The 23,308-nt window shown below is 49.4% G+C and overlaps 9 protein-coding genes across 9 annotated transcripts; 6 read left to right on the forward strand and 3 right to left on the reverse strand.

The window, feature by feature from the left end:
• Positions 1-146: 146 nt before the first annotated feature.
• On the forward strand, positions 147-1,314 carry N7511_001494 (alternative oxidase; the record flags this gene model as incomplete). Its single annotated transcript, XM_057123919.1, has 3 exons — positions 147-388; positions 439-729; positions 792-1,314. The coding sequence occupies 3 exons, from the start codon at positions 147-149 to the stop codon at positions 1,312-1,314; spliced, it is 1,056 nt and encodes a 351-aa protein (XP_056989652.1).
• A 563-nt stretch (positions 1,315-1,877) lies between these two features.
• Positions 1,878-3,401, forward strand: N7511_001495 (uncharacterized protein; the record flags this gene model as incomplete). Its single annotated transcript, XM_057123920.1, has 1 exon — positions 1,878-3,401. One exon carries the CDS (start codon positions 1,878-1,880, stop codon positions 3,399-3,401), a length of 1,524 nt encoding a protein of 507 aa, XP_056989653.1.
• Positions 3,402-4,094: 693 nt separating this feature from the next.
• On the forward strand, positions 4,095-7,274 carry N7511_001496 (KAR9 family protein; the record flags this gene model as incomplete). Its single annotated transcript, XM_057123921.1, has 1 exon — positions 4,095-7,274. The coding sequence occupies one exon, from the start codon at positions 4,095-4,097 to the stop codon at positions 7,272-7,274; it is 3,180 nt and encodes a 1,059-aa protein (XP_056989654.1).
• A 671-nt stretch (positions 7,275-7,945) lies between these two features.
• Positions 7,946-8,802, reverse strand: N7511_001497 (GNAT family N-acetyltransferase; the record flags this gene model as incomplete). Its single annotated transcript, XM_057123922.1, has 3 exons — positions 7,946-8,116; positions 8,241-8,350; positions 8,415-8,802. The coding sequence occupies 3 exons, from the start codon at positions 8,800-8,802 to the stop codon at positions 7,946-7,948; spliced, it is 669 nt and encodes a 222-aa protein (XP_056989655.1).
• Positions 8,803-9,342: 540 nt separating this feature from the next.
• On the reverse strand, positions 9,343-9,907 carry N7511_001498 (succinate dehydrogenase assembly factor 3; the record flags this gene model as incomplete). Its single annotated transcript, XM_057123923.1, has 3 exons — positions 9,343-9,410; positions 9,471-9,570; positions 9,692-9,907. The coding sequence occupies 3 exons, from the start codon at positions 9,905-9,907 to the stop codon at positions 9,343-9,345; spliced, it is 384 nt and encodes a 127-aa protein (XP_056989656.1).
• Positions 9,908-10,262: 355 nt separating this feature from the next.
• On the forward strand, positions 10,263-11,039 carry N7511_001499 (S-adenosylmethionine-dependent methyltransferase; the record flags this gene model as incomplete). The annotated part of the gene is made up of 1 exon (XM_057123924.1): positions 10,263-11,039. The coding sequence occupies one exon, from the start codon at positions 10,263-10,265 to the stop codon at positions 11,037-11,039; it is 777 nt and encodes a 258-aa protein (XP_056989657.1).
• Positions 11,040-13,694: 2,655 nt separating this feature from the next.
• On the reverse strand, positions 13,695-14,264 carry N7511_001500 (mRNA splicing protein SMD1; the record flags this gene model as incomplete). Its single annotated transcript, XM_057123925.1, has 3 exons — positions 13,695-13,999; positions 14,111-14,160; positions 14,251-14,264. The coding sequence occupies 3 exons, from the start codon at positions 14,262-14,264 to the stop codon at positions 13,695-13,697; spliced, it is 369 nt and encodes a 122-aa protein (XP_056989658.1).
• Positions 14,265-16,706: 2,442 nt separating this feature from the next.
• N7511_001501 (uncharacterized protein) lies at positions 16,707-18,161 on the forward strand (the record flags this gene model as incomplete). The annotated part of the gene is made up of 6 exons (XM_057123926.1): positions 16,707-17,101; positions 17,163-17,239; positions 17,300-17,516; positions 17,569-17,646; positions 17,713-17,769; positions 17,831-18,161. Coding segments are annotated over 6 exons (1,155 nt in total), but the record flags the coding sequence as incomplete, so codon positions are not given.
• A 2,041-nt stretch (positions 18,162-20,202) lies between these two features.
• N7511_001502 (uncharacterized protein) lies at positions 20,203-23,124 on the forward strand (the record flags this gene model as incomplete). Its single annotated transcript, XM_057123927.1, has 1 exon — positions 20,203-23,124. The coding sequence occupies one exon, from the start codon at positions 20,203-20,205 to the stop codon at positions 23,122-23,124; it is 2,922 nt and encodes a 973-aa protein (XP_056989660.1).
• Positions 23,125-23,308: the final 184 nt, after the last annotated feature.

Genomic DNA, 23,308 nt, shown 5'->3' on the forward strand with positions numbered 1-23,308 from the left:
ACCCGTCAAGGGCTGAGTTTTACTCGCGTGGGATCGGGTGCCTGTTTTTGTTCCAAGGGCCGATGTAGATATTTAAGGCACCCTTGCTCTCTTGCTCTGCTCATAGTTCATACCTACCATCTACACACATTCTCATCAACTATCAAATGAATTCCCTCATAACTTCGGCCCCTTTGCGGGTTGCAGTACGACCACACTACCTACATCTGGCTGCTCAAACGTGCTCGGGCATGACAGTTACAACATTGAGCTCGTCCTTACGAACCAGCAACTTCAGTCATACCAAACGCTTGATCTCATCTACACACCAAAACCAGATCAAGGAATTCTTCCCGCCTCCCAAAGCCCCCAATGTGAAGGAGGTACAATCAGCTTGGGTACACCCTGTGTGAGTAACCCGTGTTCTTCTCGCTCGGATAGAAGCTAACCCTTTGCCAGCTATACCGAAGCCCAAATGAAGGATATCCATATTGCACACCGTGAGGCCTCAAATTGGTCCGACTGGGTTGCCCTCGGCACTGTCCGTGTTTTCCGATGGGGCATGGACATTGCCACAGGGTACAGACACCCCAAGGCGGGCGAGGAACTTCCTGCTAGCTTTAAGATGACCGAGTCAAAGTGGTTGACTCGATTTATCTTCCTCGAGAGCGTGGCGGGTGTCCCAGGAATGGTGGGTGGCATGCTGCGTCATTTGCGCAGTTTGCGCAAGATGAAGAGAGATAATGGATGGTATGTGATCAGTCTACGAATCCACGATGGAGAGATCAGTAACTGACTTGTCTTGTCAATAGGATCGAGACCCTCCTCGAGGAAGCCTTCAACGAACGGATGCACCTTCTCACATTCTTGAAACTGGCTGAGCCTGGCTGGTTCATGCGCCTGATGGTCCTCGGCGCCCAAGGCGTTTTCTTCAATGGCTTCTTCCTAGCTTACCTGGTCTCGCCTCGTATCTGCCACCGATTTGTGGGATACCTCGAGGAGGAAGCTGTTATTACATACACCCGTGCTATTGAGGAGCTGGAATCCAACAAGCTTCCAGAGTGGAATGATCTCAATGCACCCGAGATTGCTGTTCACTACTGGCAGATGCCAGAGGGTCAGCGCAAGATGCGGGACTTGCTGATGTATGTCCGTGCCGATGAGGCCAAGCATCGCGAGGTCAACCATACACTCGGCAACCTCAACCAGGCTCTCGATCCAAACCCGTTCCAGACTGAGTACTATGATCCTGCGCGTGACCATCCGTCAAAAGGCATTGACAATATTAGGCCCACTGGGTGGGACCGGAAGGACATCTTCAATGCGAAGAACTAATTTCATCAAAATGGCGTTTAGGGACATATACCATAGCATTCTCCTCTCAAGCATTCCTAATTCATCTTCAACTTTGATCTTTCCATACTTAAGCATAAGAACTCAACCATGGAACGCGGGGCAGCTAAGCCTAACCAGGCAATCCACCAACACGGGACTTCCCTTCCTGGTCTCTGTGTATTCCCAGCTTGGATGTTGGTTCTCTCTCTCCATGTCGAAAATGTTGCAACCTCATCCATCGATCAAGTAAGGGGATATCCCATCCATCCTTGATCAAAGAATACATCTCTTTGTGGGCGGCCGTTGACCCGCAACCCCCTACTAGCCCCGGTTAGTCGAGAGCCCCCCTTTTGACCAAAAAGAGATTCTCGTCCGTCGATCCTGCATGTTTCATTAAATATCCGTCCTTTCATTAATTTGCTTATATAGCCCGCTCAACCTCGGGAGCATTGACTTGGTCGCACACAATCCGCCACATGTCCAACTCACGAACATTCCCAGGGACCACGCCGCGACCCCGATCCAACATTCCAACCTGAAGTCAAACCCACAGCAAATTCCCAATGGACGAGCCACGACGCTCAACAGACACTGAGGCATTCCCGGCTGCTGTGCGGGCTTCCTCACCCTCGCCTTCTATCCCAGCTACACCTGCCATCTCGTCATACTCCTCCCCTGATCGTACATTCTCCTCCGAGTCCTCCCGCTCCACCTCCTCCGCCACCTCCGCAGATGCCAGATCGTCCGTGTCGACCTCGTCCCGGCGTCATGGATACATCCGTGCATTGGGAGCCGAGTTCGCGGATTCGGCCCGCCATCGCGACAGTGTTATGAGCCTCGGCAGCATCGCCCACTTACAATATTACTTTGCTCGGACGGGCTTATTGGATGGAAAAGGTGGTCGGGGCAAGGAATGGGACCAGGACAAGAAGAAGGGGAAGGATAGCGTGCCGCGGGTGTTGATCACCCCTAATCAGCGACACATGGACGATTTGGTGTCCAGCCCTACGGATATGGCGGACTCTGCCGAGGGTGAAATGGATGAGGATGAGGATGCCGAGGTGATGCTGCCACCCACTGTCAGCACGTACAGCATCAAAACGCATCATATCCCTCCTCCGCCGGATTTGATCTCTTTGCGCCGGCGATTGATGCTCGCATTGGACAAGGCGGAAACCGATATCGAGGCTATTGAGAATGGTGCTGAGCCTCCTCCGCGTGAGCCTATCCGCAACAGTCTTTCTCCAGGGGATGTCCCCGATAGTCATATAGAGGAAGCTGGCGAGGCTCCCACTCCGAAGAACAAGGAAGAGGCACAAGGCATGTGTATTTTGGATGATGTGACGAATGCGATCCGAGCGGCCAAGATCTACTACACTGCTCATGAACACCCAGAACGTCTAGCTTCGATCAAAAGCGAGCGCGAGATTCGCAAGGAGCTCTTTGACGTGCTGGAGGTGTTGAAGCGCTGGGCTGCTCGGCATTTTGCTAGCGGTCTGCGCGAGGGAGAGCGCGATCGAATTCAGGGGTGGATCTCCGGTGTGCGCACCATGCTCGTCCGCGAGAAAGCCCTTGAAGACCTCGAAGCTCAAGAGCGGCAAAATTGGGATTGGGCAGCTGGCGACTGGAGAGGCCGAGAGCGCCCTCGCGAAGAGTCCTTCCTGCGCAGTTTGATGCCTGGCGGTGATTCCTTGCCTACCTGGACACCCGTTGAAGACACACCCAGCGAATCCTTGCCAACCCGGTTCCTGGATCAATTTCGGGATGGACGTGCATTGGTCCAGTTACATAACCTCGCGATCAAGAAGTCCAAACGCAACTTCGGGGAAATCACGGCGCACCACCAGGACATTGCCAAGCCATACCGGCAGGCTGACAACCTTCGGTACTGGGTGAAAGCCGCAGAGCTCCGATGGGAGCTGCGTTTGGATGTTGATGTGATGGGTGTTGTACAGAACAGCGGTGCCGAGGCCTGGAAGCAATTTGACACTGCACTGCTGGCCTGGTGTAAAACTGTCCGCGAGGAGTTGGTACGGGACTGGCAAGCTGCCAACCCCGGACGACCCCCAAGTGCTGGGCTGATTTAATTGTTGGAAGTGCATGTTTGCATCTCGGTTCTTGTTCCTTTTCTCTTTGGGCATTTGATACGATACCCCTGAATTGTCGCCGACTGTTCTGCCCTTATATTTGAATTCTCATTATATATATTTTTTCGGAATTTTACATCCATTGTACCTATAATACTAGTACTCTCCATAGACGCATACATGCATCCAGAGTGGATAAGTTGCCTGTGGCCCGAACATGGATTGTAGCCCGTGTTGATCTGCAGAGACGTTGAACATCATATGCAATTGACGTGTACAGGACACTCCTGAGCGTCAATTCAGTCGTGGAAAGGGAAGAGATATAAAATGCAAATTGCAGAGATCTCAATGAGAAACACTCTAAGTGAAACAAGAAAGGAATATAAGACATGATTTCATCGTCCCTCACATACCGAGGAGACATAACGGGGCCCCATAGTAAATCTACGGGGCTGAAAGGGCAGGCCACACTTCCCTCTTTCTCTCTTTGCTGCCCAATATCTTCGTCTTCACCTGAACTATAGGACAACTGACAGACTACATGTAGCTTGTTCTCGACAATTCTACCTACTCCACACCTCTCATAGAAGGGTGTTACACTTACACCTTTGCCGAGAGACGAAACATTCCAGCTATCCCTGTCTGGATCGCATCCTTTGGTCCTTTTGCTCACCCTTCAAGGGCCTTGTCTCCATGCATGCCACAGTCGACGGTCCAACTTCTGCGACCGACTTTGCGCATCCTTATAACGCCTCCATAGTCTCTGCCTCACCTCCGTCGCTCACCCCCGCGCTCTCCGTCTCCCCAAATGACACCGGCACCTCCACCCTCCGTCGTTTAAAGTCCAAGTCATCCCTGTGGAGTCTAGGGAGCAGTAACAACGAAGACGAAAGCTCTCCAGTCGAGCCCAATACCGGACCAAACAGCGGTCCCCGGCAATCAATCCTCCGCCGACTCTCCCCGGCCCTCGCAGCCCGCGTTAAATTGTTGGATGGCAGTAACAAGTCTCCCTTACAATCCAAAAACCCAAATGCTGTCGGTCGAATCCCGGAAGAGCACTTGAAGGAGCTGGACAGTCGCAACCAGGACTTGTCAATCAAAGTCGAGCGGAGGGGCCAAGCGTGGAACGGTTCAGGTACCTCGCCCGGTCAAGCCCACGATCCCCCGCGCAGAACCGTTTCAAACCACCTCGAGCTCCCCCAACAAGATATTCTCCAAGAGATTGCAGACGCACGTCGACAGGAGTTACACGGACAGGAGGAGGCTGTCTCAACCGAAGCGGTCGAGGACGGCCCCAACCAGGACTGGCCCCAGTACCAGCCTGAGTACCAGTCCGAGCACCAGCCCGAGCACCAGCCCGAGCACCAGCCTGAGCATCAGGACGAGCTCCCTCCAACAACCGACTTCGCCAGTCTGCCAGCGCCAATGTCCGTCGTGGAACCAGCGCAGGCGCCGGTGCGCACACACCCCGAACCGACCCTCCTACCTAGCAATCCTATCCAAGACGATCGCACCGACTTCCAGAAATACGTTGACGATACGGCCCGCAAAGAAAATCAAGATGCGCAGAGCGCGCCTGATCCCCCGCCAAAGGATTCCCCGCCTGAATACACACATTCGCGCTCATCATCCAATTCCCAGTCCTATTTCAACCCCATGGGTCTCCAACGCGCGGAATCAATATACTCTTTCTCCCGCGCTTCATTTAGCAATCAGCTGTCGCAGCTGACGTCCATTCCTCTCCCGCAGCCGGATTCGCTTGAGGCGAGCATTACCAAGATTGCGACGGCACTTTCGGCTGTCAGGGCTTTGAATGGAGCTGCAGAGCAGATCCAGATTTGGATTAAGAAAGCATCTGATGTGCTGAGTGGGTTGGACTCCGAGGATGACGTTGAATGGGCTGCTGCTGGTGGACGGGAGGGTCTTGATGGGGTTGATAAGGCCATTACTCGGTTTGAATGCTTGGTTAATGTGTACGTGCGCGCCATTGAGAATGTGCAGCTACGGGATGATATTGCGAATGTTGATGTGGAGAGTTTGACAACGATTGTTAGTCAGATGGAGAGTATCCTCAACAACTGGAAACAGATCAAAAATAAGTTGCGAGGTGTGAAAGAGCAAGTTGAATTGGCGATGGAGTGGGAAGAGCTTTGGTCAAATGTTCTCGGTGATGTGGGTATGGAAGTTGATAACCTCAGCGGGTTGATCTTCGAGATGGAGGAGAAGCGGCACCAGGCCTTGATGGATACGGGTGAGACGACTGGTGGTCTTGATATCAACGAGCTGGAGACAATCGTGGAAGAGTCTCCTACTAAGAGTCGCGCGGCCTCTCAACGCCTGAGCATTGGTCCTCTTCTGGCTTCGGCTGCTGGCACCCCTGTCATCAAAACACCGCAGGATGATACGAGTCACTCGAATCTGATGGCCATCTTTGCGCGCATGCAGCCGCTCCGTGCCTCACTGGACTTTTTGCCTATGCGATTATCCATGTTCCAGGCACGGGCTGAAGCTATCTTCCCGAGTGCATGTGAGGAGGTTGAGGATCGACGAAACAGGTTGGAGAAGAGCTATCAGGTTCTTGAGACAGATGCGGAAGCTCTACGGAAGGAGCTGGGAGAGGATAAGTGGATTCTGGTTTTCCGCAATGCTGGAAGTCAGGCACAGAAGATGTTTGAGTCCGTGGAGCGCAGCATTGGCAAGCTGCAAGAAGGGCTGGAAAGTGGCATGCAGCTGAACAACCCGGTCACGTTGCAGAAGCGCATTGAGAACTACGAGGCGAAGAAGATGCATTATGTACCAGCGATTGAGCGTGTGATTTCCATCATTCAGAAGGGTGTCAATGACCGGTTGACTGTCAATGGTGAAATTCTACGTCTTTTGTCTGATATGACATCGCGCACGGATGCTCTCAAGGCTAGCACCAAGGTCATGGATACCTCTCTTGAAGACGTGCATTTTGTCAAAGGCCAGCAGCTTCGAGACTCAATCTCTAGCATCTTGACCATGGACAGTCCACTCACAGGCAGTGCCGTCGATACTCCAGGAAGCTCGCCTGCCTCGTCGGTTATCATAACTGGTCCCAGCTACAAGGGCGCCTCAACTCCCTTGGGTGGTTCAAGCCGGCGCGAGAGCTTAGCGGGAAGCACCACAACTCGATCAGCCTTGCCCAAGACCCGGCGTTACTCTGGCTTGCCGCAGTCCACAGCGAACTACACAGGCCGAAAGTCAAGCATCCCCCAACCATCTGGCCTTACATCTCCAACTCCATCAAGAAGATCCACAAGTCTCTTCACGCCGACCCCGGCTTCCCGCTACACATCTCGCACGCCAGTGCCGCCATCCACAAACCCCAACCGTCCCCGGTGGAACGGAAGTACCAACACCAATGATCTAGACACTGGATATACAACATACCGCAAATCTTCCGCCCCGATCTCTCGCACGCCCCGGCCCTCGTCAGCAATCCCATTCCCAAGTTCATTCCACCGAGACACATCAGCATCTCCAGTACCGGGCACATACAGATCAACAAGTCGCATCTCCTCTCAATTCGGTGATAGAAGTCCCTCGCGGAACCTTCTCTCTCCAACCCCGCGATCCTCACTCCTGGACCCACCACCATATAGTCGACTACGCCGACAGCCGGTCATGTCAAACACACCCCGCAGTCGCCAGAGCTACGCAGGCGTGAGCTCAACTTTCACCCGGAGTGTCTCACATGCTCCAAATGTACCTGAGACGCCTAGCAAGTCCTCGCGGCCGGGTACATCTCTCGGCCATTCGACCAATAGGCGGATTAGTCTTCTCCCATTGCCTACGCGGGATCAAAAGTCTACGGCTCAAAAGGTTGATACTCGTCCTCCGTGGCGTTGATCATTACCCGCATCCTTGTGCATGTGTTGTGTTTCATGTACTATAGCCTCCCTCCTCCTATAGTACCTCCCTCTCTCTCCATCTCTATCTCTATCCACCCTCATCTCCCTTTTCATCAACACTGTTCCAACCCAACAGTCCTAACATCTTCACTTCTACTCTGTCTAAGTTATCTCATCTTCCCCACCTTGTGCATTACACCCCTCGTCCAGATTTGATTGGGTTATTGGTTTACATATGCATACATAAGCCAGACTCCTAGATTTGAGGACGAGGGCTACTACGTCATCTTGAAAGCCCGGTTTTGCGTGATATCCCTATTGTTTGCATGGTATGGTTTGAGCGTTGGGTTCATTTCTACTTTTTTTCCGGTTTTTATTGTTTTGTTCTTGGGTAGTATTTTTTATAACCTTTTATTACATTCTGTTTTCTCCTGCTTCTATGCTACATGTGAACAGCATTTGTAGTTTATTACGTTTTGTCGAGAGTGTTTTCTCTCTGGTCTATGTATGTCCCCGATCTGTGAGAGTGGTTATGTACTTGATATCGAGTGATATTTACGAAAACTGTATTCTTCTATATGACGACTTCTCAAATAGCATTCCTATGCACAAACTAATTACACAATGACAAGTTATTTGCATACAGCACACGAAAACCAAGTTGGCACCCTAGTTCCCCAACTCCCGTCCGAAGATCAAAGCATCAACCAACTCCTCGCTATTCGCAAGTCGTGCAGCCTTGGGCACGCGACCAATCACATTAAACCCGAGCTTTTCCCAGATGCGGATTGAAGCTGGGTTGTTTGCGAAGACCAGGTTGAAGACGGAATACGTGTAGCCCTAATTCGGATAGATTAGTCTTGTTTCAATGGTGGTGCATAACCAGCTACTGAAGGAGCAGTTGCTCGATCAACAAACAACTGCGCTCGGCAGAGCTGAAATGATATCAGGAAGGTGTCCGTACCAGTCTGGGTGCAAAATCAAGATAGGCCTCTCCCATAGCGTATCCAACGCCTTTACCCCGAGCTGCGGAGGTAGTAATAAATCCAGCATTGCAAATGTGCGAGCAGCGACCTGTCGTATGACCATAAGCAAAGGACTTGATGATACAGAGAAAAGGAAATAAGATCAGACATACCAGGATAATTAGGCTTGATATAAAATGTGCCTTGACAGACAGTCTTCCAATCTCTTCCCTCTTGAAGTCCCTCGCCGCCATTCACATCGTCTAGAATGGCGAGGACGGCAAAGGTCCCAAACCAGTATTCAGCAAACTGCTCCAGTGGCAGAGGCTCTTCCATGGGATAAGTACCACCACGGATAATCTCCGCGCTGAACTCTTCGTGCAGGTAACGGATTAGATCCTGTGGAAGGGATTTAGGTCCTTCGGTTATCGGGTATAGAGTCATTTTGGCATTTTTATCTTTTGGGAGAGTTATGTGCCGCGCTTCCAGAGTGGGCGCTGCTGCGATGTGGGCATTTGGTGGGGGATTGCGGGTTGAGGGGTCTTCCAGAAGAGCAGGCATTTTGAGAGACTCGGCGATTTGTTCTTCGGGTTTTTTCTCAATTGACTTTGGAGGGAATGAATGAAGTTGAGAATTTGATATACCCCGGCATTCGGGGCTCCCACTTTCAAGGGATGACTCAGCTTGTCGTTGGGAGGGCGCAGGCTCCACTGAAATCTGGAGATCTTTCTAGTCGAGGTTGGTTTATCGTCTTGCGCATTGAGTCGCATTGGGTATTCGGTGGGACTATTGGGTTGAGTGGGCTAGGCCTCGGCTTTGTGCCTGGACTTAGGGTTGGGGGAGAGAAAATGGCATCACTAGCTTGTATTCACTATCTTACAGTCAACGAGGCTTCACAGCCACGTCTGTTCGCTTTCTATGTATGTTGAGCTGGGGGGAACATGAGAAATGCCAGCATCTCTCAGCATGACTTGACCAGGTCTCCACCAAATGTCACAAGTTTCCCCCAGTGTTACATTTGGGGAAGGCAAGACTTCATTCTCCGAAGCTTCTTGTGGATTGCTTCAGAGCCCTCGATGTTTGGTCTCGATGGATCTTGACTCATTTGCTCTCGCCCTCGTCATTGCGAATAGCCTGCATCAACTCGAGCAACTGTCCAAGTTGTTGATCTATTACAAAGAATGGTGTTAGCATTCACTTTTATGATCGAGATAGGAACAACAACATACCACTCATCTTGTCAAACTTGGACTTGTCCAGCTTCTCTCCAGCCCATTGCTCACCCTCCAGCTTTTGCGCATATAGCTGCCACTCGGTTAAAAAGCCGATCTATCACGATTAATGTCAGCAACAGCTCTACTCTTAACACCCGGTCTGTCCGCAGCTCCGCTTCCTCGATAACTCCCTTCCCTCAATACAACCGTCCCAACACCATCAGGAATAAACATACAATATGCAATGGGTTCTCCACGGTCCGGTGTGCGCGGAATTCATTCTTCACATAAGAATCGCCCAGCACACGCATCTCCGGGTCGAGCTTGCGATGAACGCGCAGGATGCGGCGGTACAGCTGCAGCGGCGGGAGCAGTGCAAGGGCCTCACTGAGACTAGCCTTCGAGCCAATCGAGGCCGGCGTAGCCATGAGTAAACGCTGAGCGACACGCATCGTAAATGTTCGAGAGAAGCTGGATGTTGAAGTCGAATGACATAATTTCCTGGGGGTTTTCTGTCAAAGGCGGCGAGCGGCACGCGCGAATCAGCGGGTCGGGATGACTTTCGGCTCTTTGGAGGCTTTTTCTTTCTTCCTGTGTTGCTTGATGCTTTTGATGCTGTATATTCGAAGGCAATTAAAGTGGAATTTGAGACGCTAGTGTGTGAGGTGCAGAGCTGAGACAATATCGCGGCATTCTTTTTTCATCTTCTCAATATCATTGCGACACCCCACCAGCGTCGCTAACACCGGCCATACTTGATACATCACTGGAATTTGCTGCATATCGACTCATTGAACATTTCAAATCATGCTGCCAACACCGGATACATCACATGTATCCTTCGATACAATCTATGAGCCTTCCGAGGACTCGTACCTCTTCCTCGACACATTGTCATCAGCATCCGAATCAAAATGGCTCTCTGAACGCTTCGATAGAACAAAGCATACATCACCACTAGTGGTTGAAGTAGGCACAGGCTCAGGTGTGGTTCTGGGCTTCGCAGCCGCACAGTCTGAAAAGATCTTCGGTCGACGCGATATCCTCACGCTGGGAACGGACGTGAATCGCAATGCGTGTTTGGCAACACGAGAGACGGCAGTAAATGCCATCAACGCAGAGCAGCAGCCACATCCTCGCACTATTCACGTCTCTTCATTAACGGCTGATCTGTGTGCACCTCTTCGTTCTGGGAGTGTTGATGTCTTGCTATTCAATCCGCCTTATGTTCCCACGGAGGATTTGCCTCGCTTGCCTTCGGCTGTTGATAATGATCCTACTGCTACGGCGGCTATGTCTCGTTCAGCCAAGTTTGACAGTGATTCTTTCTTTCTGTCGTTGACTTATGCTGGTGGTGCTGATGGTATGGAGACTACGGATCGATTGCTTGATGCTATTCCGGGGGTTTTGTCGCCAACTGGTGTGGCTTATGTTTTGCTTTGCAAGCAAAATAATCCCGAGGATGTTAAAGAACGGATTCGTGGGTGGGGTGGATGGAAGGCAGAGTCGGTAGGGTCAAGTGGGATGCAGGCTGGGTGGGAGAAGTTGGTTATTGTGAGGATTTGGAGAGACGATGGCTTATAGTTATCATCAACATTTTGGGTTCACAAGCGCTTTGAAATAAGATACCATTTGTTGCTTGTATTCTTTATCATGACCGTGTCTGAAATATGAGGGCTAGTGGATGGGATAATCTGCACGTATATCACGTCTATTTGGACATTCTCCGAGAGTATCGTAGAAAGTATGAGCTCTAGTTTTTGAATGAAAATCACACCATCCCGTATCTCTATCGCAAATGAGAACAGAGAAGCATTCTATAATGTTATTAACATTCATATTAGAGCAAATTTAGGTTTGAGAAAAGTAATCGAAATGGGTAGCTACTTATGAACGCCTCAATGATTTGATATCCTTAAAAATGGTAAATACAAGAGTTTTCTTGAGTTGTAGACAACAATTTAAAGGTGTTACAATTTGGTCTACTAACATAATTGAACACACTTGCTGATCTCTAGAGAGAAATGCCCAGGATTTTGAATCATGAGTGACATGAGCACGCCAGCAACTAGTCAACGTCTTTCATAAGTTATCGATACATCGTCCAGGCCCAGCTCTATCTTATCATGTATATCATAGTCCACTTGGAGAGTCCAGTCATGCCACTTTGTCAAAGAATGTATTTTGATCTGCTTATTTCCCAGTTCCCCTATTGAACGCCAACGGTGATATCGCCAACAAGATATAGCATATTTTACAATATCGATGTGCCCCTATTATCATCAGCAGCCACTGAGTACCACGTTCAGACAATCCTCGCTTATCTGACATCAGGTTAGATCGGTAACGTATCGTATTCCTTAACCCCTAACTGGAACGATGAGATCCACGGCTGAAATCACCGGACAAGTAGCGCCCACGGGTTCCATAGAGATAAAACAGAGCCAATAGCCATGGCCTCAACGTTCGTGTACCGGGGCACCGGTTCTGCCTTTTGCGTTGCTATTGAGATCGGCGGTGGCGCCTTTACATGAACCCAGACAGCGGGTCTAGATAGTGAAGAAGATCAGGGTGAACCTGACATGAGCCGTGGAGATTTTGTCAAGCGATTGCCACATCGAGTTAATGAAATTGACTGTCTCAGCCTCGTTGTCGTGTGGATCCCTGGACAAGGGCACTTGCTGATCTGCAATCAAACCGAAATTAATTGCTCAAACTCAATATGCGTCCACGGGTACTATATGATATCAAAACTAAAAACCCAACCAATCCAAAGACGAGCAGTAGGCACCCTGTCCCGGCATGTACACTATGTACAGTTCATACTAGGCCGCCGTTAGTCCTTACGGGATCTACTCACTTTTAAAACTAGCGCAATCTATTCACGTGGCAGTGATTTGATACCAGGGCAATCTTGAGGATACTGACCTTCCTTTCTTGGAAGTTTCTTACTTTACAAAACTACTGTGTGATTGCAGATTTGACCTACTAGTGTTTCAAAGGCCGCCAAATGGCTGATAATCTCCAACCGCTTTCTTACTCGACTCGGATCCGAAGCCTACCTTGACCTAAAGATCTTGGTGACTCGAAACGAGGCAAAGGTATCCAATCCCGAGAGACACGTAGTCAGGATCATCAAGCTGCATGAAAGTTGAGGCTTGGAAGCGCATACAGGGGCGTTGGCCTACTAGAGTATAGTGGCAGACAACCATGAGCCCGTTTAGCCTTCTAGCCTAAGCTGGAGATCGTCACAAGGCTCCGCTCCTTTCGGAAGACTTCACTAGTTTCTAGTATATTTACACGTATTACTTCGCTCCTTGGCAACGTGCGCCTAGCACGCTGACTGTCGAATGCAGATGCGGAATGCATCTATATCCTTGTTTGCCAAACACTCTGGATGATGAGTCGACGGGAAAGAATAGCGGTCACGAAAGCCCGAGTGCTAGTATTCATACGGAGTCTGTTTTTCTCTGCCCATTGGGTGCAAATTGTGACATGACTTGAACTATACTGTATGTGACAGGGTCATTCACGGTGAGCTAAGAAGGCGCTGGCAAAAACAATACAGATAATTCCAGAGACCGTTGTCTCGGCATGCGAGTGCAAGGATAGTGAAGCCCGACTAGACCGGGCAGCAACCCCAGTCAGGCTACAAATTTGGGCGCGGGTTATTCAATTCCGGGTGTCCCAGTGTGGGTTTAGTTCGTGATGATTGATATATACAAGTGGGTGTCACTCAGCCGGTGCAGTCACAAAGTACGAGACAGGCTGTTTGGGATTTACTAGCGGGAACGGTGATCTACTCAAGATGCATGCATGACTTTTTGGGTATTACTCTTGTATCAATCAGATTAATTTCTGAGACATCATCGTGGATCAGTGGAAGATCCACCGGGTTTGGCAGGTCCAGACGAGGCCAAGAACGAAAAGCATACATGGTCCAAATTGGACGCACCCTCGCAGGTACTGTATATTCGCATTATCTGGATAGCTTGATGCTTGCCGATTATTCACCAGACGTCTCGTAATATGGATCCGCGAGATCGAGATATGCGCCTCGGATAGTAGGAAAGATAAGTTCGATTCAATTGCTTTTCTCAGTTGATTGCCATCCAAACCAGAGCCCCTGGGGAATGAAAAAAAATGGGATAAGAGGCATCCCGTATCATGCATATTCAAGAGAAATTTCGAAGACAGAAACAAACGCCAGATTGTCCTCTCAATAAAACAGAAAGAAATTTAGAAGCCACGCCCCCGGCCACGACCACGGCCACCTCCACGGCCTCGGCCGCCTCGTGGTCCACCACGGCCACGGCCGCGGTCTGTTTCCTTCCGCGCCTTGTTCTTGGGCTTAGGCGCATCGTCGACAAGCAGAGTGTCGAGGGGCAAACTGTCTGGCAGAATATAATAGCGAATCGTGGATCCGCGGATGTTGATCGTGTCGAGGGAAATTGGGTCACGATCTTTTGGGGTCATCTTGACAGTCCGCAGAGAGGTATTCATCTGCGGGGACACAGACATAATAGTTCCGTGAAGGATGGTGCCTACATGGCATATTTAGGTTAGGAAAGACGTGTCTTGGTTTTTTGGGCGGAATGGCAACTTCGGGGAGTTCGACGGTCTTGGGGTTCACAAGGATTGCACGCGGGACTAACCATTCTTGAGTTCAACAGTGACCGTTTCATTGGCACATTTCATTAAAAAGCTAGAAAGAGAAATATACGTCAGTGGGAGTCAATGGAGGTGATGCGCCTGGCGGAGCTGGTGCTCGCGCGCACCGAGTGGGATCGCGTACCGGACGAGCTTCATGATGAATGTGTGAGCTGTAAGGCAGGAATTCTTTCACTTTGATGAACTATCAAGTCACCAGAGAGCTATCAGAATGTGGGGAAGGCGGACGTGGATTGATGTTGGTGATAAACCAGACGCAGAGAAGATCGGGTCAGGTGATATCAATCACGTGATGGGTATTTGGGCTTCACGATTTTCCATTTCAACGACCGATTACTCAGTTTAGTGAACAAATTGTTGTGGATTGTCTGAGAAGTAGTGGTAAGAGAGTAGTATATCGATAAACGCATCATCAATAGGTTTTGGTATATTCTTTTTCGATTATTGGCTGTCGCACCACCACCAACAGGTCCCCAGCGCAATACAGATGGATGGGCTCTGGAGCGTTCACCGCATCTTCATCATTCTCAGCTTCTTTAGACTTTGAACTGAAGCCTAACAGTTAGTTCCATATCATGTACAAAAGAACGGTCAAGTAAACTTCAATTTTCTTGATGCTGTATGCAGGCGAGTGAAATAACCCCTGCGCTGATCCATAAATACAACCAACAAGGAGCATGTGGGAAAGTTCTGTGTACTGCAGGATTTACAAAATTCAGACCTTGGCCAACATACCGTCCTCAAAAGAGCCTAGAGCTTATGTGCAGTGCTCGTTGTGTTGTTCCTTTTCCTACAAAAATACCGAAACCGAATCAAGCAACGTTGGTGCATGATGCTGATAGTATTGACGCCAAAGAATTCTTTTTCTATATCCCAACTCTATTTTGGCAATTAGCCCATGTGTCAAATCTTGTTTGGTGGGTTCGCCAATCTTGCTAAATACCACCACACTCGGGCCAGATCAACTGTATTTTCTACCTATCGGCTCAGTGCAACACCAGAACGCGGGGGTTGAGGGCAGGGCATATTGGAATATACATTTGACCACAGAGCTATATCGAGCTCAACCAACCCATGATCAAGTTGAGCTTAATAGACCAACATTGGTAAACAAGTAGTGATGCTGTGATTCCTGTGGGTCTGCAAATTTCCACGAGGGAGAAAAACAGTAGCAAATATACCCTAATCTATAATACTACTGTACGTTAGGTGCATTAACTCGCCATGATCTCCCACGCAGATACACACAATTTCTTGATAAGTGCGGATCCCGGGCCCCTGTGGAGAGAGGCGATCGTACGCTCCCGAGCGGTTACGATTGGCTTCACTACCCCATGGCTTCGGGAGCTGACAATTTGCCACAGCGCTAATTGACCGGGTTACAGACTTCCCATAGTCATGAAAGACCCTGGACAGTTAGGATATTTCAAATGGGCCTTGGCGATTCCAGCTCCACCTTTTTTTACAGTCATTTTAATACGCGAGACCACCGGTGGGCCCCTTTAAATTGGGATATTGGTCACAAAAGACCTATAACAACGCTAATTCGGACAGTGCCAACTGTCCAATACCCGGACTCCCTATTCCAACAGCGAGACCGGCTGGATCGCCTGGGGCCGAATAAACGTCCTGTGGTTCCCGGGATCTACATCGCTCCGGGCACAACTCTGCCTAGATCGAGCCATCCTCTCAGTGCAGTGGAGTGAAAAGAAGAAAACCTAATGATTTTGAATTAGGGCATAAAGCCACATCCACCCAGAATTGATTACCACGTAGCAAACAAAAAGAAAGAGAGGGAAAAAGAATCTCTTATTAACCGCGCGTTCGTGGGGGCCAAATTTGATAGGAGACCACATTTTCAAGCAGCGTCAGGTCGGTTATGGTGTTCAAGTACCTACAAGCGAGCATACAGGTAACCGGACGGAAGATACAGCTTAGAACCAGAAGTTTCGAGAAATTCCAGCCACGTTACAAGCGTATGGCCCCCAAAGGCCCCAACTTGGCCCCCGTTCACTATTTAGTACAATGGGGCTAGAAATTGACGCCCAGACCAAACTCCGTTAGAGGAATCATGGCCCCAGTCGTAATCCTCCCGAGTCCTATTCCCACATAGGCTCGGGCTAGGGTCCCGTCATCTGTGGGGTCCAAAAGTCCACGAATTCGCTCGTGATAGTTCTCATCGGCCCACCTCATCAAGAGTTTTTCTTTTCTTGATCATGGGGCAAATGATATCACATTCTCGAGTAGAATCAACGGGCAACTGACACAAGTTGCGCGTCTGTCAGGGTTAGGGCAGCAGATATTCTAGAAGCTGTTATTTGGTCGGCCAAATCTAAGCCCTCAAATCCCGAAAGGCTTGCGGAGAGGATAAGCTAACGTCTTATATGCGCTTTTAAATACTTCATTGCGCCCGAGTTGGGATTGATGGCAATCAGAAACTAAAGCTCTTCTACCAGATTGACGGGACTACCGGACACCTGTATGTTGATTCTTTATGCGAGTGACAATTTTCCCCTTATACCCTTTACCGGCTCCGCCCCCTACTGTTTGCAATCTGTTTAAGGTCTATGACCTATATAGTCCCTAATGTTCCCCGGAGCGTTCGGCTCACCGAAATCATCTTCTCACAGAAATCCTCCCGATTTGTCTGAATTTCCAGCCACAGAGTCCGAAGCTGGGTCCTTGTCTTCATTGGTCGAGTCAGTCGAATCAGTCGAATCACCAGACTTTTCACAGATTCTGTCCCGCTCTGCCACTACGTGGTCTGCCCAGAATCACCCTTATATAGACAATTCACAGCCGGTACAAGATTTTGGACTGTCGGTTCCCCCGCAGCACTCTACGTCAACGCTGGATTCCAGCCCGAATCAGCCTCGCAATCGGGTTGCTTTGAACGACCAGCAGAGACCGACTCTCAGGTCCTCTGTTGAAAGTCAGACCCCCACTGAAGGGAGGCTTGCTCTAAACAATCCCCCGTAAGTCATATTTCGACGAGCGTTTTGAGGATCTGTTCTGACTAGGGCATCCCACTCACAGTGACCTTGGCATCCCATCATACCCCATGTCAGTAGTATCAGACGCCTATTTTGCTGGCCCAATGCATCATCCTCATCGTATGAATAACTATCTATCTATATCTAGGACCAGCTGCGCCTGCTGACTGACTCTTTCAGACTATGCTTGGGCAAATCGTCCGTATCATCCTGATCAAACACCACATGGACACATGAGTCCCCCATTTGCATCTTCGCAGTCTTCCTACGCTTCATCAGGCTACCCAGTTGGCTATCCTAGTTATTCAAGTGGTCCTTTACCTAGTTATGCCCCGCAAGTACCGGCCTCTTACCATGCAGCTCCTGGGAGTGGTGCTCGACAAAACCAACCTCGAAGGTAAGCCACGTTCCTCGTGCCATTGAGGGAAACACTAACATCTGCGGTTGAGTCCTCCTATACCACGCCCTTTCCAGTCCGCATCTGCCTCAAATACGTCTCCGCTGCCCCAGCAGCCTCTCATGGCCACGTGAGTCCAATGGAGTACTTGCAAACATTAGGGCACAAATGATTTGAACTCTAACCTTGTTGACAGTCCTCCCTATATGACAAATCAGCCGGCATACTACTATGCCGACCCCCCATCAGTCCCGTAAGTAGTCTCTCAATCAGAAACAAAGAAATCACCAACTAACTTCGTTACCAACTAGCAGATCCCAATCCGCGTCCATCAGCTGTCAACCACCACCAATGGTCTCCCCAGAGCCAATATACTCCCCACCCAATTCAGCGGCAACATCAGATTCAGATCCAGTCCGATTGGTCAGTTCACGGCCGCGGCCACAGTGCTGGGATCATGGCTGCAACGGTCGCGAGTTCTCAACCTTCAGTAACCTCCTCCGCCATCAGCGAGAAAAGTCAGGTGTCGTCGCCAAAGCCGAGTGCCCAGTATGTAGTGCAGTGTTTACACGTACAACTGCACGCAATATCCATGTTGCACAAGGGAAATGCAAAGCCTCTGGCAGGGAATCTTCTGCGGAATAGAATCCCAAATTACGATGACTTTTGGGGTTGGGGGCGATTCAGGAGTTTAGTATTCGGGGTTTCATCTTTTTTACACTTTCAAATGTCTTGAGCCAGCTCGGAAATATGCAAAATTTCTCGACAATAAAATCGGGCATATCTATGAACGCATTATAAATACATTTTTAACATATTCTCACAGTTGGATCTGGCGGTGACGGCACTGAGGGCTTGTAATATGCTGTGTGAGCTGGCTCATACTGTTAGTCTTTAGATACAATTCTATAAATGCTACCCTTTTCGCATTCTTTGTTTAGAAATGGGGCCGGGTTCTATACATAGATTAGACTTGTTTACTGGTCCGGACTGTCAGAATGATGGCGTGAAATAAATGCTTGATGTAAGTGTGTATCATTACCAACAGCTATTAGGCAGTAGACTTCAAAATTCAACCACCCGTTGGGGGTTTTGCAGTCACCAATGACTGACTCGCAGTGGAACGAGTAGATCTGTACAGTTGGCCTTCTACTTAGACTGCCACTGGATAGATACGTGGGTTTTCCCTTAGATACAGATTCCAAAGCTCAAAGCAGGTATCAATCAAAAAAAAAAAGCCCCGAGAAAGCTTCATGAAAATGCACTACGAGAGCTCAGCCAGTTCATCTGGACCAAGCCCTCCCGACATCGTCATAGCCCCATGATTGCTTATCAGCAGGATTGCCCCGGGGCCTCAAGGTGTTCTTAGGCTGTCTCTCTCACTCTGGATTTTCCAGCGACACCACCTCTCAACCCAACTACCACACCCAAGATAACTCTAAAACAGGAAATGAACTGACTATTCGGCTATCCTAACGTGTCTTTTGGAGGATAGGTGGTAGTCCAGGCGCAGCATTGCCAACAGCCCCGAGTGCTCTCTTCATCACAAACTTCTCTCAAACTTGACTCTCAAACTTGATATCTAGTATCTATGTAAAATCGGAACACGGGCTGTCTAACGTTAAATCCCGTCGAGTGACTGATTGAGAACAAGGTTCGTCTTCGTCCATTCCATTCAGGTACCAAAAGTCGGGGAAATCACAGGCTTGAATTTTCTCGATGTTTGCGAATTTCATCCCAAAGAGCCTCTCAATATTCAAGCAAATACTTACTGAATTATCATTGAAGACTTTAGATTTATCGCTTCGGGCATACAGCTGTGAATATAACCTCTCGCAATGACACCGAATCGAAACCGTGCCGTCTACCCCTTGACACAATCCAGTTCCACAAAACCACCGGTGCGGCTTCGGATTGACGCTGAATCAAATGAACCATGTGGTTGATGGGCATAGCCAAGCGATACCATGCCATTTACTGCTACATGCCATATCAGGCTGTGGCAGAGGCATATGAAACATACGAGACTACATACACTGACAACTGTGGTTTAAAAGCCCACAGTTGAGATTTTATGACTGAGGCATACTCAAACGGGTTTACAGACACCATAGCTACTGTTGCTCGAATACGAACATATACTTCGGCACTGTCACATGTGCGAGCTGCACGTTATAAATGATATTGAATGAGCATAACTTGCGCTTATATAACTTCTGCATGTCAGGTTAGAGGCTTCCAAGGTTGTATCTTGCTAATTGGACTTTCAAAGTTGAAAATCAAGCAGTCAATCATATGATTGGAGGACACCTGGTGAAAATATATAGATCAAGATGGCCAATTCCGAAACATTGGTCCATAGGTGGGCTCAAGTCTAGGCCATAATATCCATGCTCAAGTAAGTATATTTAATTAACGTCCTCATACACATACACCAAGAAATATGGAAACGGTCGACATAAAGTTGCAGGAAAGTCGTGGGGAAAGATGGCCACGTGACTGGCCTGTGACTGGCCCGTGACTGGTCTGTGACTCAGTATTGGCTGTCACCGTGCTTTGGGACTTGTCTCAGTACAAGAATGCATTCAATTCTTTAAATTTCCCTCTGGTTTGCTTTTTCTCCATATCAGCGTCTATTATCCCAGATGCATCCAATATCTGGTTTAAATTTATAATTTTCTAAGCTATGGCATCCATCTTCACGTACGATCCAGACCCGCCACGGGTATCATCCCCGTGGTCAACCTCGGGATCGTCGACCCCCCAACTCAAGCCACCTGGTGGTCGTGGGTTAGCAATTCGTGCACGCTCCAGTGGCACTCCTTTACACGCTGATCCAGTTCTATTATCCGACTATGGAATTTCCAAATTAGAGCCAGAGCCTCAAGAGGGACCCACAGAGTACAAGTTACATCTGCTGCTTCGACCTAGACGTCCCTATGTTTCCATGTCGACAGGAAATGTAGTGGCAGGATCATACCATTCACGCAACATGCCTCCATCATCTGTCTCGGCATCTCCGGGGTCTGAAGCAGCTCCAAGACCCATGCAAGCGAAATCAAACCAGAGCCGACAGCAACGACTACAAGGGTTGACTACCCAGTTATTATGGCGTCTGCAGCAATCCTCGCCATTTCATTCATCCACCACGTCAAATCTGGTTTTGCCTGTTCTTCCTGATGCAACACCTCGACTAGGAGTTCCTTCAAAGCCTGCTCGCTTGCTCCCTGGGCTCGAGGAGAGCCAAGGTGCTTTGTATGAGATTGGGGTTGCCGATGATGGAACATTTGTCGGTCTCACTCAGGATGAGCTGGATGAGAGCATCACTAATCTCCAATCCATGGCTGCAAGTCTTGGGTGTAAGGTGGAGGTCCTTCGCCGAGTCGTGGTCGGGAAATGCGAGTGGACAGTGGAAACGCCAGATACACCACTAGATGCACCACCTGATTTGTTAACAAATACAACCGAAGGACTCTGGGTTGTTGAGGCTTTGGTAAGTCCAGATCTAGACTTTTACAACATCTCCCAGGGCAAGTCAATATGTGACTCGCAATACACTGCAAATACTGGGCCCGGAAATGTGTCAGCCTCGGACGACGATTTCTCACATACGGAACAAATTCGGATATCAATTGCAGGCCCCAGCACCGCAGGAAAGTCTTCCTTGCTGGGCACATTGACGTCTTCTGCACTGGATAATGGAAGGGGCAAAAGCAGGTTAAGTCTGTTGAAGCATCGACACGAGATCTCTTCAGGAATCACTAGCTCAGTCGCCCAGGAACTGATTGGATACACCGATGAGGGGCCCCCTACCGTGATCAACTATGCATCTGGGAATGTTGCTGGCTGGGATGATATCCACGCCGCCACACATGGAGGTCGTTTGGCCTTTGTCTCTGACTTACCGGGCTCTATTCGATATTTGAAGTCAACATTACGAGGGCTTGTTAGCTGGGCTCCGCACTACGTGATGCTTTGTATCCCTGCCAATTGTGGTGATGAGACTTCTGCGCCCGAACAAGGTGCCGAGCCTTCAGAGATGGACCTTTGTCTGGCATATCTGGAGCTCTGCTTGAAATTAGAGCTTCCAGTATTGGTGATCATTACCAAGCTAGATTTGGCTTCTCGCAGTGGACTACGAGAGAATCTTGCCAAAGTTCTTTCAGCAATAAAAACCGCTAGCCGGAAGCCTGCAATGCTCCCAGCCAGTCCTGCGGGTGATAAAGTGCTTGAATCTCAGCAAATAAGCGCAGTGGAAACCTCTCAAGTACGCAAGGTTATCGACGCTGCCGATGGGAAGTGGTTAAATACTGTGCCGATTGTCCTGACCAGTGCCGTGGATGGATCCGGTATTGGGAAGCTGCATGCTTTCCTTCGCTATCTACCGATCCCTGCGCAGCCCACCCAGAGAATCCAAGGTCTCCCCAGAAATCTTTCTGTATCTCCTCATGAAACCGGTAACCTTTTTGATGTGGACGAGGTCTTTGCAATCCCACCTTCGAAAGTCTACTCAATAGCCTCGGAAAAGGGCGATGAAGAAAACCGTGGAATGGTCCTTTGTGGCTTGGTCCGCCATGGCAGCATCTCTATTGGCGACGAGATGGTCATTGGTCCGATCCTTGTGGATGTTGCTAGTGACTCGAACAACGAGCCTCCACCTTCAGTGGGGACTCTGTCCCGCAGCGGGCCGGGTGATTTGTCCGCATCGTTCCCGCAGAGCCTCCTGTCCGGAAAAGACTCACAGGCAAGGTGGCAGCGCATCCGCGTCGTCAGCGTGAGAGATCTTCGTCTACCAGTCCGTCGCCTCGTCAAAGATCAAGTAGGTACAATCGGCATAGAGCCCACCGGGGTTTCCGAAAACAAAAGTCTACCACGTCTTGGCCGAATCCGTAAGGGCATGGTTCTCTCGAACTTATATACGTTACCCCCATATGCCACCTCTGTTTCACCGGACCCCTCACTACTACCACTGCCATTCCACACCGGATTCACTGCAACTTTCCGATCTACTGAGTTCTCCGCTCCAAACTCTCCTCCTCTACTACTTGGAGGCAATGCCATAGCCTATATTGCCAACATCCGCACCACTGTCCGCGTCATCTGCATGGCGCTGACGGGGACTGGCGAAGAAGTAATATCCGAGCCACCGTCTCCTTCTGAACCGGAGCTCTTCAACTTCGACGGTGATTCCCAGTCTCCTTCCATGGGTAAGTCCCACAGCAACGGGACAACAAACGGCAATTCTACCAATGACCTCGGCAGCGAGGGGACTGCCGATTTATTCCGACGTCGTCCCTCAGCAACAGATATTAGCAAAGTCATGTCGGGAACTATACCCGCCTCCATTGTTGGCGTTGCATCTTCGGCAGAAGCGCTCAAAGAGGATGTCAAGATTACCTTTGCCCTTGTATCTTCTGTTGAGTGGATCGAGCTGGGGTCTCAGGTTCTTGTCATGCCCACTATTTCAATGACATCTATCTCGTCCCAGGCTGCTACCACGGCAGCCTCTGCGTCTGGTTCTGGTTCGTTATCTATTTCCGGACTTGAAGGCTTTGTCGGTGCCGTTAGTGAAGTCGTTCCTGGGCGGGTCCCAGTCGCTGAAGGATGAAGTCACATTTTGCATATATCGCAAGAGAATTAATGACATCTTATTCTATTTGCTTTTGGTTGTTTTGATTGTTTCGATTTTTGACTGGATATTGGTCACATATGCTAGGTGTCTGCATCTGATGTTTGTAGGGAATGTATATCTCCCTTTGGACTGTTGTAATTTTACGTTCATATATCACCAA

Source organism: Penicillium nucicola, assembly GCF_028828085.1.
Source record: "Penicillium nucicola strain IBT 29836 chromosome Unknown utg000001l, whole genome shotgun sequence".
Taxonomy (NCBI): Eukaryota; Fungi; Ascomycota; class Eurotiomycetes; order Eurotiales; family Aspergillaceae; genus Penicillium; species Penicillium nucicola.